This window comes from Colobus angolensis, unplaced genomic scaffold, assembly GCF_000951035.1.
Source record: "Colobus angolensis palliatus isolate OR3802 unplaced genomic scaffold, Cang.pa_1.0 Scaffold181, whole genome shotgun sequence".
Lineage (NCBI taxonomy): Eukaryota > Metazoa > Chordata > Mammalia > Primates > Cercopithecidae > Colobus > Colobus angolensis.
Genome location: NW_012114944.1, coordinates 2065953 through 2076497, shown reverse-complemented (window position 1 = coordinate 2076497; position 10545 = coordinate 2065953). Strand labels below are relative to the sequence as shown.

At 40.3% G+C, this 10545-nt stretch overlaps 1 protein-coding gene across 1 annotated transcript in view; it reads right to left on the bottom strand.

Moving 5' to 3' along the window:
- Positions 1-10545, bottom strand: part of FRMPD1 (FERM and PDZ domain containing 1) — a 60399-nt gene that overhangs the window by 31575 nt on the left and 18279 nt on the right. Inside the window, exons 4-5 of the mRNA XM_011939447.1 lie at positions 10290-10335; positions 2571-2678 (exon numbers count right to left, since the gene is read on the bottom strand). Of these exons, the coding sequence (XP_011794837.1) occupies positions 2571-2678; positions 10290-10335 (154 nt within the window). The remainder of the gene's footprint in view (positions 1-2570; positions 2679-10289; positions 10336-10545) is intronic.

The window sequence follows — 10545 nt, the reverse complement described above, 5'->3', positions numbered from 1 at the left end:
CCCCTTAGTACTTTCTTTGTGATTTAAAAGGTTTATAAAGAGTGTATTCATAGCAACATTACATAACTACTACCACTTACTTTTCCCTAAGGCTTCTTCCAATTTTTATCTATATCTGTAAATAGTTTTTAGAGAGGTGCAATAATTTAATATGCATGATTCTACGTTCATTTTCTACCCAATATGCATTTCATATACAATTTTTAGGTGGGTTTAATGTTCATAATTTTAATGCCTTTATAATATTCTATTGAGTTGAAATACCAGAACTGATTTCACAATTCCTCTGCCCTAGACAACTGAGCATGTTTTTCCATTTTGGGAGCTATTTAAAATGTTGATACTACAGATATCTTTAAATATATGGATTTTCACATTTAAATTATTGTATAGACTAATAGGAATGCAATCTCTGGGTCACTTTTTATGAGTCATAAAATTTTGTTTTTCCACTCAAAAACATTTAAGCCAATTTATAAAGCCATCAGTAGTGCATGACTATAATTACTTTCTCAGCACTGGGGCTTACATTTTTTCTCTATTTGTGCTCGTTTGCTAAGTATAAAGTTTTACTTTTTAACATTTTTCCTTTGTATCTGTTTAACTGTGAGCAAAGTCAAACATATTTCAAATGTTGGTTTACTATCTCAGATCCTTCTTAACACAGTGATTGTGTATCTAAAGCAGTCTTATCATGTTCCAAGGGGAAAAGTTTAACAGCCAATTTTATCATCTTTTAAACACTTGAAAGGATGAATAGACAGGTTACAGAGATGAACTCTTACTTGTTTTGCTGATGCAGAGACTCCCAAAGATTCCCTGAGGTGCCCCAACCTTCCAAGTCTTCCCAGAGACACCTTTTTAGAACCCTGTTTCTTTAAACTCCCCAACCCCACCAAAACTCTAAGCCAGTTTTGTAGCCAGTTCAGGTGACAGTTGTCCTTATCTGGTACCCTCAGCATAGACAGCAGTGAATGGGAGGTCACGGCCATTTTAACAAATCAACCAGGTGACCCTGTCCACACCTGTAGTGCCTTTATTCTCTACCTGTCCTGCTAGCTGGTTCTCATCCTTACTACTCATCACTGTGCATGACTCTTGAGATGAACAGTCATGTGTTGAATTGAAACTTAATTTTTTTTTTTTTTTTTTTTTGAGATGGAGTCTGGCTGTGTCACCCAGGCTGGAGTGCAGTGGTGAGATCTCAGCTCACTGCAAGCTCTGCCTCCCGGGTTCACGCCATTCTCCTGCCTCAGCCTCCCGAGTAGCTGGGACTACAGGCACCTGCCACCACACCCGGCTAATTTTTTTGTATTTTTTAGTAGAGACAGGGTTTCACCATGTTAGCCAGGATGGTCTCGATCTCTTGACCTCGTGATCCACCCGCCTCGGCCTCCCAAAGTGCTGGGATTACAGGCATGAGCCACCATGCCTGGCAGAATCTAAACTTAATTTTCTAAAGAGACGCAATCCAATTTCACAAACATGACTCAAATATTGTCAATTGACAGGTGTTTTCTGAGTCATGCATTAGGCCTTCCACTGGCCCCTTCCTGAACAAGTCCACCTTTCTCACTCAAGTCTATCTGAAGGTATGCTCTATTAAGTAGCAGGGCAGGTAGAAAATAAGTGCTCTGTAGATGTGGACCAGGTCACCTGGATCCTTTGTTAAAATGGCCATAGCCTCCACCCCCTCTGACTCCCCCGGCCTTTGCTGGTCTCTATGGTAAGAAGACAAGATAAGGACAAGTTTCAACTTTAAAGTTTCAAAGTCTAATATTAAGAAATTCAGAATGGCAATAGTTATAGACTCCTGGGGGAAAATGTACAAATTATGAAGAAATGCGCCTTTTATCCAGCACTCTACATTAAAATCAAACTCTAGCCAACATTTTCCCTTTACAAATGTGTCTTCTGAACCCCCAATCCTGGGTCTCTCCATATCAAAAAGGACTAGACAGCACGTCACAGTGAAAAACCAAAGAATCAAAGTCACATGGACCTGGGCTCCTGCATTTTCTCGCCATGTGATCTTAGAGTTAAGTCTCTTAATCTCTCTAGGCCTCTGCTTCCTCTTTTGTTAAAACATCTCCCTTGCAGGGTATTGTGATGACTAAGGACTGTGTACGTATAAAGTTTAGGTCACATAATAGAGGTTCAACAAATGATGGGCTCTTAAAAATAAAAAGCAATCCCATCACCACTGGCATGATTATCAATAGATCACCTTCAGAGGGGATAATACATTTGAAGATGCACAATGAGAAATTAACTGTTGGAATCTGTTGAAATTTCATTGGCAGAAGAATGGAGTCACAGAACAATAGAGGGCCAAACCCAGTGCTCTTCTTCCCTGTCCCCACCCATGGCCCAGAGCTCCCACCAGCTCTCCCAGTCCAGGGTCTGCAGGCGTCTGACTGGGAAGGTGCACAAAGGCTCTTGCAAACCCACTGCACTTCCTCTGCATCCTCTCTGTGCTGTGGAATTCCAGAGGTTCAGGGAGTTATGTGCCAGAAGGCAGCTCGCCAGCTTCATAAGGAGTAATTTCAATCACTTGACTAGTGACACACCTGGCTGTGTCCACTGATGAGCACTTCCTCAGCAAAGTGCACCTTCACAGGGTTGGTCTTCAGCCTGGCTCTCTTCTCCTCGGTCAGGAAGGATGATTTAGGGACTCCCTGAAAAACATTAATGTGTTACATTTTGGAACAGTGCTTTCATAAAAGCCAGGTATATCTATCTTCTCATTTCTTAAAAGCAGAAACTTTGATAGCTGTTGCAGATTCAATTTAAACCCACAGGAAAGGAGGATATCCCATTACAGGTATTTTCATAAAATCTAGGGATCCCAAGCCAGATAATGTTCTCATGTACCTGAGAATAGTTGGACATTCAGCATGGTAGCAAAATAGCTGTGATGTGATGAAGACGAAGAGTTCTGGCCTGTGAATGGGACGATCTGAATTCCAACTCATGTTTTACTGCTCAATAGTTGTGAGAACTATCTCAAACTCAAATTCTCATGAAAGAAAACCAGGTAGGTGTGTAAAGCACAACAAAATAACTCTGTGTGACTTTGGTCCAGTTCTTGCCCCTCTCTGGCCTTCAGAGTCTTCCCATCTGTACAATATAGAAGTTAGTTGGGGTTCCCTGAAACTCTGACCCTTATGACTTACCCTTGGCCCCACTTTGCTCTTATCTTTTGGGAGGTACCCTCTTTTCCCAAATAAGTGAAGAGAGTCATCACAGGTTGGTAAGAGTATATGGTGAAACGTTTGGACTAGAATGTATCAGGCCAAATTGTGACACTTGCTGAATAGCATTTACATGATCTTCTAGACCAACAGGCTGTGACCTTCCTGGATGAAATCCTGATACACTATTTTCCAGTCTAACATCCTATGTTCCCTTGGTGTGGACAGTCCTTTAGGCTAGCCTCTAGAATGTTTCCATGTGTAAGAGTACCAAGATGAAACTCTGGGCCACATTCTGTGAAGATGGGAGAAGAGATACATAACAACAATCAGGGAAACTCTTAGAAACAATGTTCGTAGACTCAAATACCAACAGACCAAAGCCATGAAGTACATGAAGTGAACAAGTAGCCCTGAAATTTTAATGCAAAAAGGTAAATGTGATTCTCATGGATAACTGGAACCTTGGCAGGACAGGATTCATGACTATGACTCAACATCTCAAATATATAATTTGCTTTAAAACAAAAACCATTAGTAGAAAAGCAGGGAAATAATAATGTTTGCAGAGAAGAAGTACACCTGTAGAAATTAGAGAAGGGATAGAAGGAATAAGAGAAAGAAAAGCTACAACCCAAAATTAGTGATAAGACTATCAGATTGCTTCAAATGAACTCAAGACTCCCACACCACTTGAACCTAATGGGCTTGTGGACCTATAACATGTAACAGCTCATATCATCCATGGAACAGAGGATGGAAGAAATGTTAGGAGACTAAAGATGGTCAAATATCAAATTTTCCAGAAAATGAATATGGAGGATTTAGGAAAACACATATTGGTAAGTTTGTCGTTAATTCTTGGCAAAATCAGGCCTGGTGCAGTGGCTCCTGCCTGTAATCCCAACGCTTTGGGAGGCTGAGGCAGGCAGATTACCTGAGGCCAGGAGTTTGAGACTAGCCTGGCCAATATGGCAAAACCCCGTCTCTACTAAAAATACAAAAATTAGCTGAGCATGGTGGCACATGCCTTTAGTTCTAGCTACTGGGGGGGCTAAGGCAGGAGAATTGCTTGAATCCAGGAGGTGGAGGTTGCAGTAAGCCAAGATTGCACCACTGCACTCCCGCCTGGATGACAGAGCAAGACTATATCTCAAAAAATATATATATATATATATATTATATATATTCTTGGCAAAATCCAAGATAAGAGATGGTCAGAGAGCTTTTAGACAGTGATCACTAACAGCCAATATGGAGTTACCAAGAACAAGTCAGAGCCAACCAAGTTCATTTTTCCTTTGAAGATAGAAGTTCATATTGGTAGACCAGGGTTCTGTAGATATAGTAGTATTCCTTCATTCTTGCAAAGCATTTGATAAGGTCTCCTATAATCCCCCTGTGGAAAAGGCCAGATGCAGTGCCATTAGGTGGATTCATAAACTAGTTGACATACACTCAAAATAGTTCTGATTTCTAACTAAGTAACTTAGTCTCAATCCTCAACAGTGATGTTTAGCAATGCCTTTGTTGAAGCCAGAGAGAGTGAACTTGCCAAACCTGTGAAGGACAGAGCTGCAAGGTGTCATCAGATATCAGGCAGCAAGAATTTTGGAGGCAAGGTCAAGGAACTGGGAATCTATAAGAAGGTGCATGGGAAACTTAAGGACCAGAGATAGCTATGGGTCAAAGGCCAGGAAATCACTAAAAACAAATATAAGAGGGTATAAGGAGCTGGACTGTCAAGAGCTGCAAGGAATAAGATAAAGTGAGTGGTCAACAGGTACAACCACCACCATCCCAAAGACTCAAAGGAATAAGAAATCAGGGGCAGAACAGAGGAGAGATGCAGAGAGAAAAGGAATCTGCAGGAACACTGTTGTCTCTCACCTTTGGGAGATAAATCCTGGAAGAACTGGGCCCAGAACTGGATCATGCTCAAGAAAATCAATTGGCAGGAAACTGAAGGAACTGGAGTAGACTTAGGCAGAGGAGATTCCCTGACAGGAAGTCATTTGTATAGCTCTCAACTGTACAAATAAACCTTTCAGCCCCACAATTCCCTGACTGTAAAATCTCAGCATGCCAGAACACTGGGCAAAAGCAACATGACAGGGATTAATGTGAAGTGTGGCAATGAGCATCCAAAAAATCAATTGCACAGAATTCAATTCAATTGCATAAGCATGGAATTGAAGGGACGTGGCTTGGAAGCTATTCCTTTGAAAACCAGCTCAGGATTTAGTTGGTCACCAGTTTCACCCAAGCCGACAGTGTGATTGAGCCTGCGAAAATGTTAACCCAATTTTGGGCTTTACTAGCATTCCTGGTGCATGTCCACTCCCCATGGTACTCAGCATTGGTGGAACTGTGTTCCTTTCTGGGTACCACTATTTGAGAGGGTCACCATGAAATTGGACTCTGTCCAGAAAGCTCTCAGAGAAGTGAGAATTCAGAAAAACCCATCTATGAGGAATGGTCAATGGAACAGCTGTTTAGCCTGGAGGTCACTCTTCCAAATCTTTGCAATTTCATACAAAGTGGACTTGCTCGGGACTAGTTGGTGGGAGTCACAGGGAAGAAGGGCCATTCTTATATTTGGAACCACCCAACCATGAAACTGGCTGCTTTGAGAAAAAAACATGCTGACACGAAAATGCCCAACACACAGGCTCCACGGTGGCTCCTGTACTGTTATACCTGAATATCTTGGCATCTAGAACATATTATAAATGACCTACTTATATCCACTTCAGCCATCTAATATTTTAAAGAGACAATTCAAAGAATATGAGTTACTCATTATTCTAGAACTTCTAAGCTCTCCCCGGATTCTAAATTAATTCATCAGAAAGCAGCAGACCTCAGCTGATAAAATCTCTTTGTGCATGTTTTTTGCTGAACTAAGAGTTAATGTTTAAAAGGGCACTGAAAGGGACATGTTGGAAAACATTCCTGTATCTTTTGGCAGCACCCTCTGTCCTGGGCTACATGCTGTCACTCATGAAGGCAGCAGGGATTACAAAGGTACAATAGCATAATACTAAGGAATGTGGGTTCTGGAGTCTACCTGGAAAACAACACAGCTTCACTGATTTCTGCATGTGAGACCATGGGCGTGTGAGGCCCATGGCATCCTCATCTGTAAAAGGGGGATAATGAGTGTATCTTCCTCGTAGCATTTCCTTTTGGTGCAAATTAAATAAGACATTAAATACTGGCATTAATATTATCACAAATAATTAATGTATTATAGACAATGAATATAGACAATACAGATCTACAGATTTAAATCAGAACCTTTTTCATAAAATTCTGTGTTCTAGAGAAGCAGTAATTAATGTTGCAACTGTGGATTTTAACATTCCTAATCAGTTTCAAGTAATTTGAGGACTCCAAGAATCGACCACAACAACGAGGCTCCTTGCTAAAGCAAGATATATATGGTCATTTTGTAATGTTTTTAAAATTCTTAGGGGCCAGGCGCAGTGGCTCACACCTGTAATCCCAGCACTTTGGGAGGCTGAGGCAGACGGACCCCTTTAGGTCAGGGGTTCGAGACCAGCCTGGCCAATATGGTGAAACCCCGCCTCTACCAAAAAATATAAAAATTAGCTGGGCATGGTGGTGCATGCCTGTAATGCCAGCTACTCAGGAGGCTGAGGTGGGAGAATCGCTGGAACCCAGGAGGCGGAGGTTGCAGTGAGCCAAGATCATGCCACTGCACTCCAGCCTCGGTGACAGAGCAAGACTTCATCACAAAAATAAATAAAATAAGATAAAATAAGATAAGATAAGATAAAATGAAATAAAATTCTTTGGAGGGTTCTGGTGAGAGGCCCAGGAGCAGGCTAGCCAATATTTAGGACATTTCTCAGAGGTACTGATGGCCACAGACTGGGCTAATGGCAATTCTCCCTGAGAGGCCTCCAGAGCACAGTATTTACGTTCCTCTCTTCCTGGAAATCTTGTAGGAATCTCAGGAGTGGTACTGGACACGTACCAATTTTCACTTTCCCATATTTTTTATTATTTAAAGGATTCACCTCTATGCTGTTTCCCTCGCTCCCTGCATTAAGTATTTTCTTTTGCTCATTTCTTGGAAACAGATCAGGAAAAAACCTGCCTGATTAAGATTAAAATACTCTCCAATGAGAGATAACCAGCTAAATAAAAAGGACATCCTAACACCCGCACTATCATTTAAACTGATTAGATTTCCCTGTTTCCATATTGGTTTCATATTATTTAACTGACAAATTCTGTTAAGAATAGAAGAACTTCCATTTATCGATACATAAAATACTTGGTCTGACATATTTATGGCAAACATCTTCATTCTAATTAGGTGGGTTTTTTCCTACTCTATTTCCAAGAAATAAAAACAAAAGATAACACTTGTCAAATACAGAGAGGAGACAACAATTTCTCTGCTTTCTAGTGTTATGAAGTGTTTGGACCACAGAAGGTTTATATTTTCATGTAATCAAATCACCTTTGTTCCACTGTGCTTCCTTCCATGCCCTAAATGCGTAGGCAACCTTTCTACAGCCCGTGACCAGACATCCATCCATCCATATTGTTTGCATATTTAGAGTTGAGACTGGATTTTTTCCAAATACTTAAACAAATGTCCAAGTTTGATTTCTTGAATAATTGCCTTTTCTCCCACAGAGTCGGAATGCTATGTTTTTCACAAACTATACACACACACACACACACATACACACATATAGTTTTATATATATATATATATGGTCTCTCTATAGATATGGTCTCTCTCTCTCTCTCTCTCTCTATATATATATATATATAGTGTCTCTCTCTCTCTCTCTCTCTCTCTATATATATATATATATATATATACACAGTCTCAGTCACCCAGGCTGGAGTGCAGGGGTGCGATCTCAGCTCACTGCAGCCTCAACTTCCTGGGCTCAAGTAATTCTCTCACCTAAGCCCCTGCCAGTTATAATCATTTTGTTTTTGTTTTTGTGTTTGTAGAGACAGGATTTTGCCATGTTGCCCAGGCTGGTCTTGAACTCCTCAGCTCAAGCTATCCACCATCCTCAGCCTCCCAAAATACTGGGATTACAGGCACGAGCCACTGCACCTGGCCTCACATACTATGTTCTTATACTAGCATCTACTCTTGAACTTTTTATCTGATTACATTGACATGTTCAACATTTCACCAGTATAATACTGTTTTAATAATTGTAGCTTTGTTCATTTTTAAATCTGCCTATCAAGGCCATCCTCATTATCCTTTTTAAAAAAGGTTTTCTTGATAAGTTTCACTTTGATAAACTTTGTTAAATCCAAATGAAAGTTCCATAAGAGTTTGCTTGAATTTGTATTAAGTATATATATTAATATAATAACTGATATATTAATAATACTTAGTCTTTCCATCAAGGAACATAGTATGTATCTCCTTTTATGTTAATTTTTTTGTATATGTCAGTAATATTCTAGTTTCCTCCACATGAGGCTCACTTATCTCTTTCCCTTAAGGTTTTTGCATTTTATATAACCTTTGTCCTTAAAGAAATAGCTCTTGGACTTAACAACATTACAATCTTTCTGTTTTCCAGAGGATCATTTATATTTTAATTTTTATTACTTTATTCTGTTTTATGTTTGTTTTATTAATCTTTTCTTCTAGCTTCTTGCACTGAATATTTAATTGATTTACTTCTGTATTAAATGATAAAACCACTCAAGGCTATGAATTTTACTCTGAGTATAGCTTCAATTGCACAAAATTAGTTTTAAGAAGTACAGTTCTGGCCGGGCATGGTGGCTCACGCCTGTAATCCCAGCACTTTGGGAAGCTGAGGCAGGTGGATCACCTGAGGTCAGGAGTTCAAGACCAGCCTGGCCAACACGGTGAAACCCGTCTCTACCAAAAATACAAAAATTAGCCCGGCATGGTGGCGGGTGCTTGTAATCCCAGCTACTTGGGAGGCTGAGGCAGGTGAATCACTTGAACCCAGGAGGTGGCAGTTGCAGTGAGCTGATATCACGACATTGTACTCCAGCCTGAGTGACAGGAGCGAGAATCCATCTCAAGAAAAAATAGAAGAAGTACAGTTTTAATTTTCAATTGTTTTCTAAATAGTCTATAATGACAATTTTGCTTTTTCTATTTGACTCCATCTTTACTTAGGAAATTACATTTTTATTTCCGAATGGCTGACTGGTTTTTAATTAAATTTTTAATAGTTATTAGCTTCTATTTTATTATATTCAGAAAAAGGGACCTGCACAGTTTTTCATTTGGGGAATTTATTGAGTTTTCTTGGTAGCTTGGTATGTGGTCAATTAAATTAGGTTATTACATGCATTATTAAAATTCCCTATGCCCCTCTTTTTTTATTTTGGTCTATTTGTGGCCAAGCCTAAGAAGTACATATTAAAGTTTCTCACAATGAAAATTTTCTATCAACTTTTGAAAAACTATCTCCTTAGCAGTTTTTCCTTTGAAAATTTGGTTATATACTTTCCCTAAATAATACATGAGGAGCTTCTCGGCCTGTGGTGGTTTAGGATTGCCGCTTCCTTCCTGTGCATCATCTATGCCACACCTTGCTGTGTGGTGAAACTCGGAGCCGATAAAACACTTTCATCCAACATCTCATTTGGTCCTCCTAACAACCCATTAGACAGACAAGGCAGTTATTGTCATGACTCCCAACAACCCATTAGACAGACAAGGCAGTTGCTGTCATGACCACTATTTTACAAAAGTGAAACTGAGACTAAATGATTTTCCCAAAGTCATGCCACTCAAACCTGTCTTAAGAGTCCAGTTTGGTGCCCTTACCATCATCCTACTGTGTATAGTCATAGGTCTATCTCCTCAGCTGGGCCAGACATTCTGGAGGCCTGCACCATATCTGTTTCCTCCACTGTACTTGCATGGAGGAGGTCTTCAGATACCATGGACTGACTGGACACCCACTGCCGGGCAGCTGTCACCCTCCACCGTCTGTCTTCCCTGCTTACTTTATGAGGGATATCCTCTGGGGGAACAGGGTCTTAGGGCCAAGAATGGTGAAACTAACACACAGGACATAGAAAGAGATTTACCGACGTGCAGCGAACAACTGTGATTGAAAGAGACTCTTCCGCTTCCCTGAAAAAAGAAAGAATAAAGAAAAAAATTTAGTCGTTCTGTGTGATGGATGCATGTGCATGTACACACGTGTGAGCATGTGTGTTAGGGTCAAAAAGACTGTCAGAATGAGTATAAAGTAGCCTCCTTTGCCTTAGCTTTTTTGGCTCAGCAAAACTGAGAAAGATATTGGGAAATGCAGCAATCTACAAAGGAACTTAAGCTGACCCA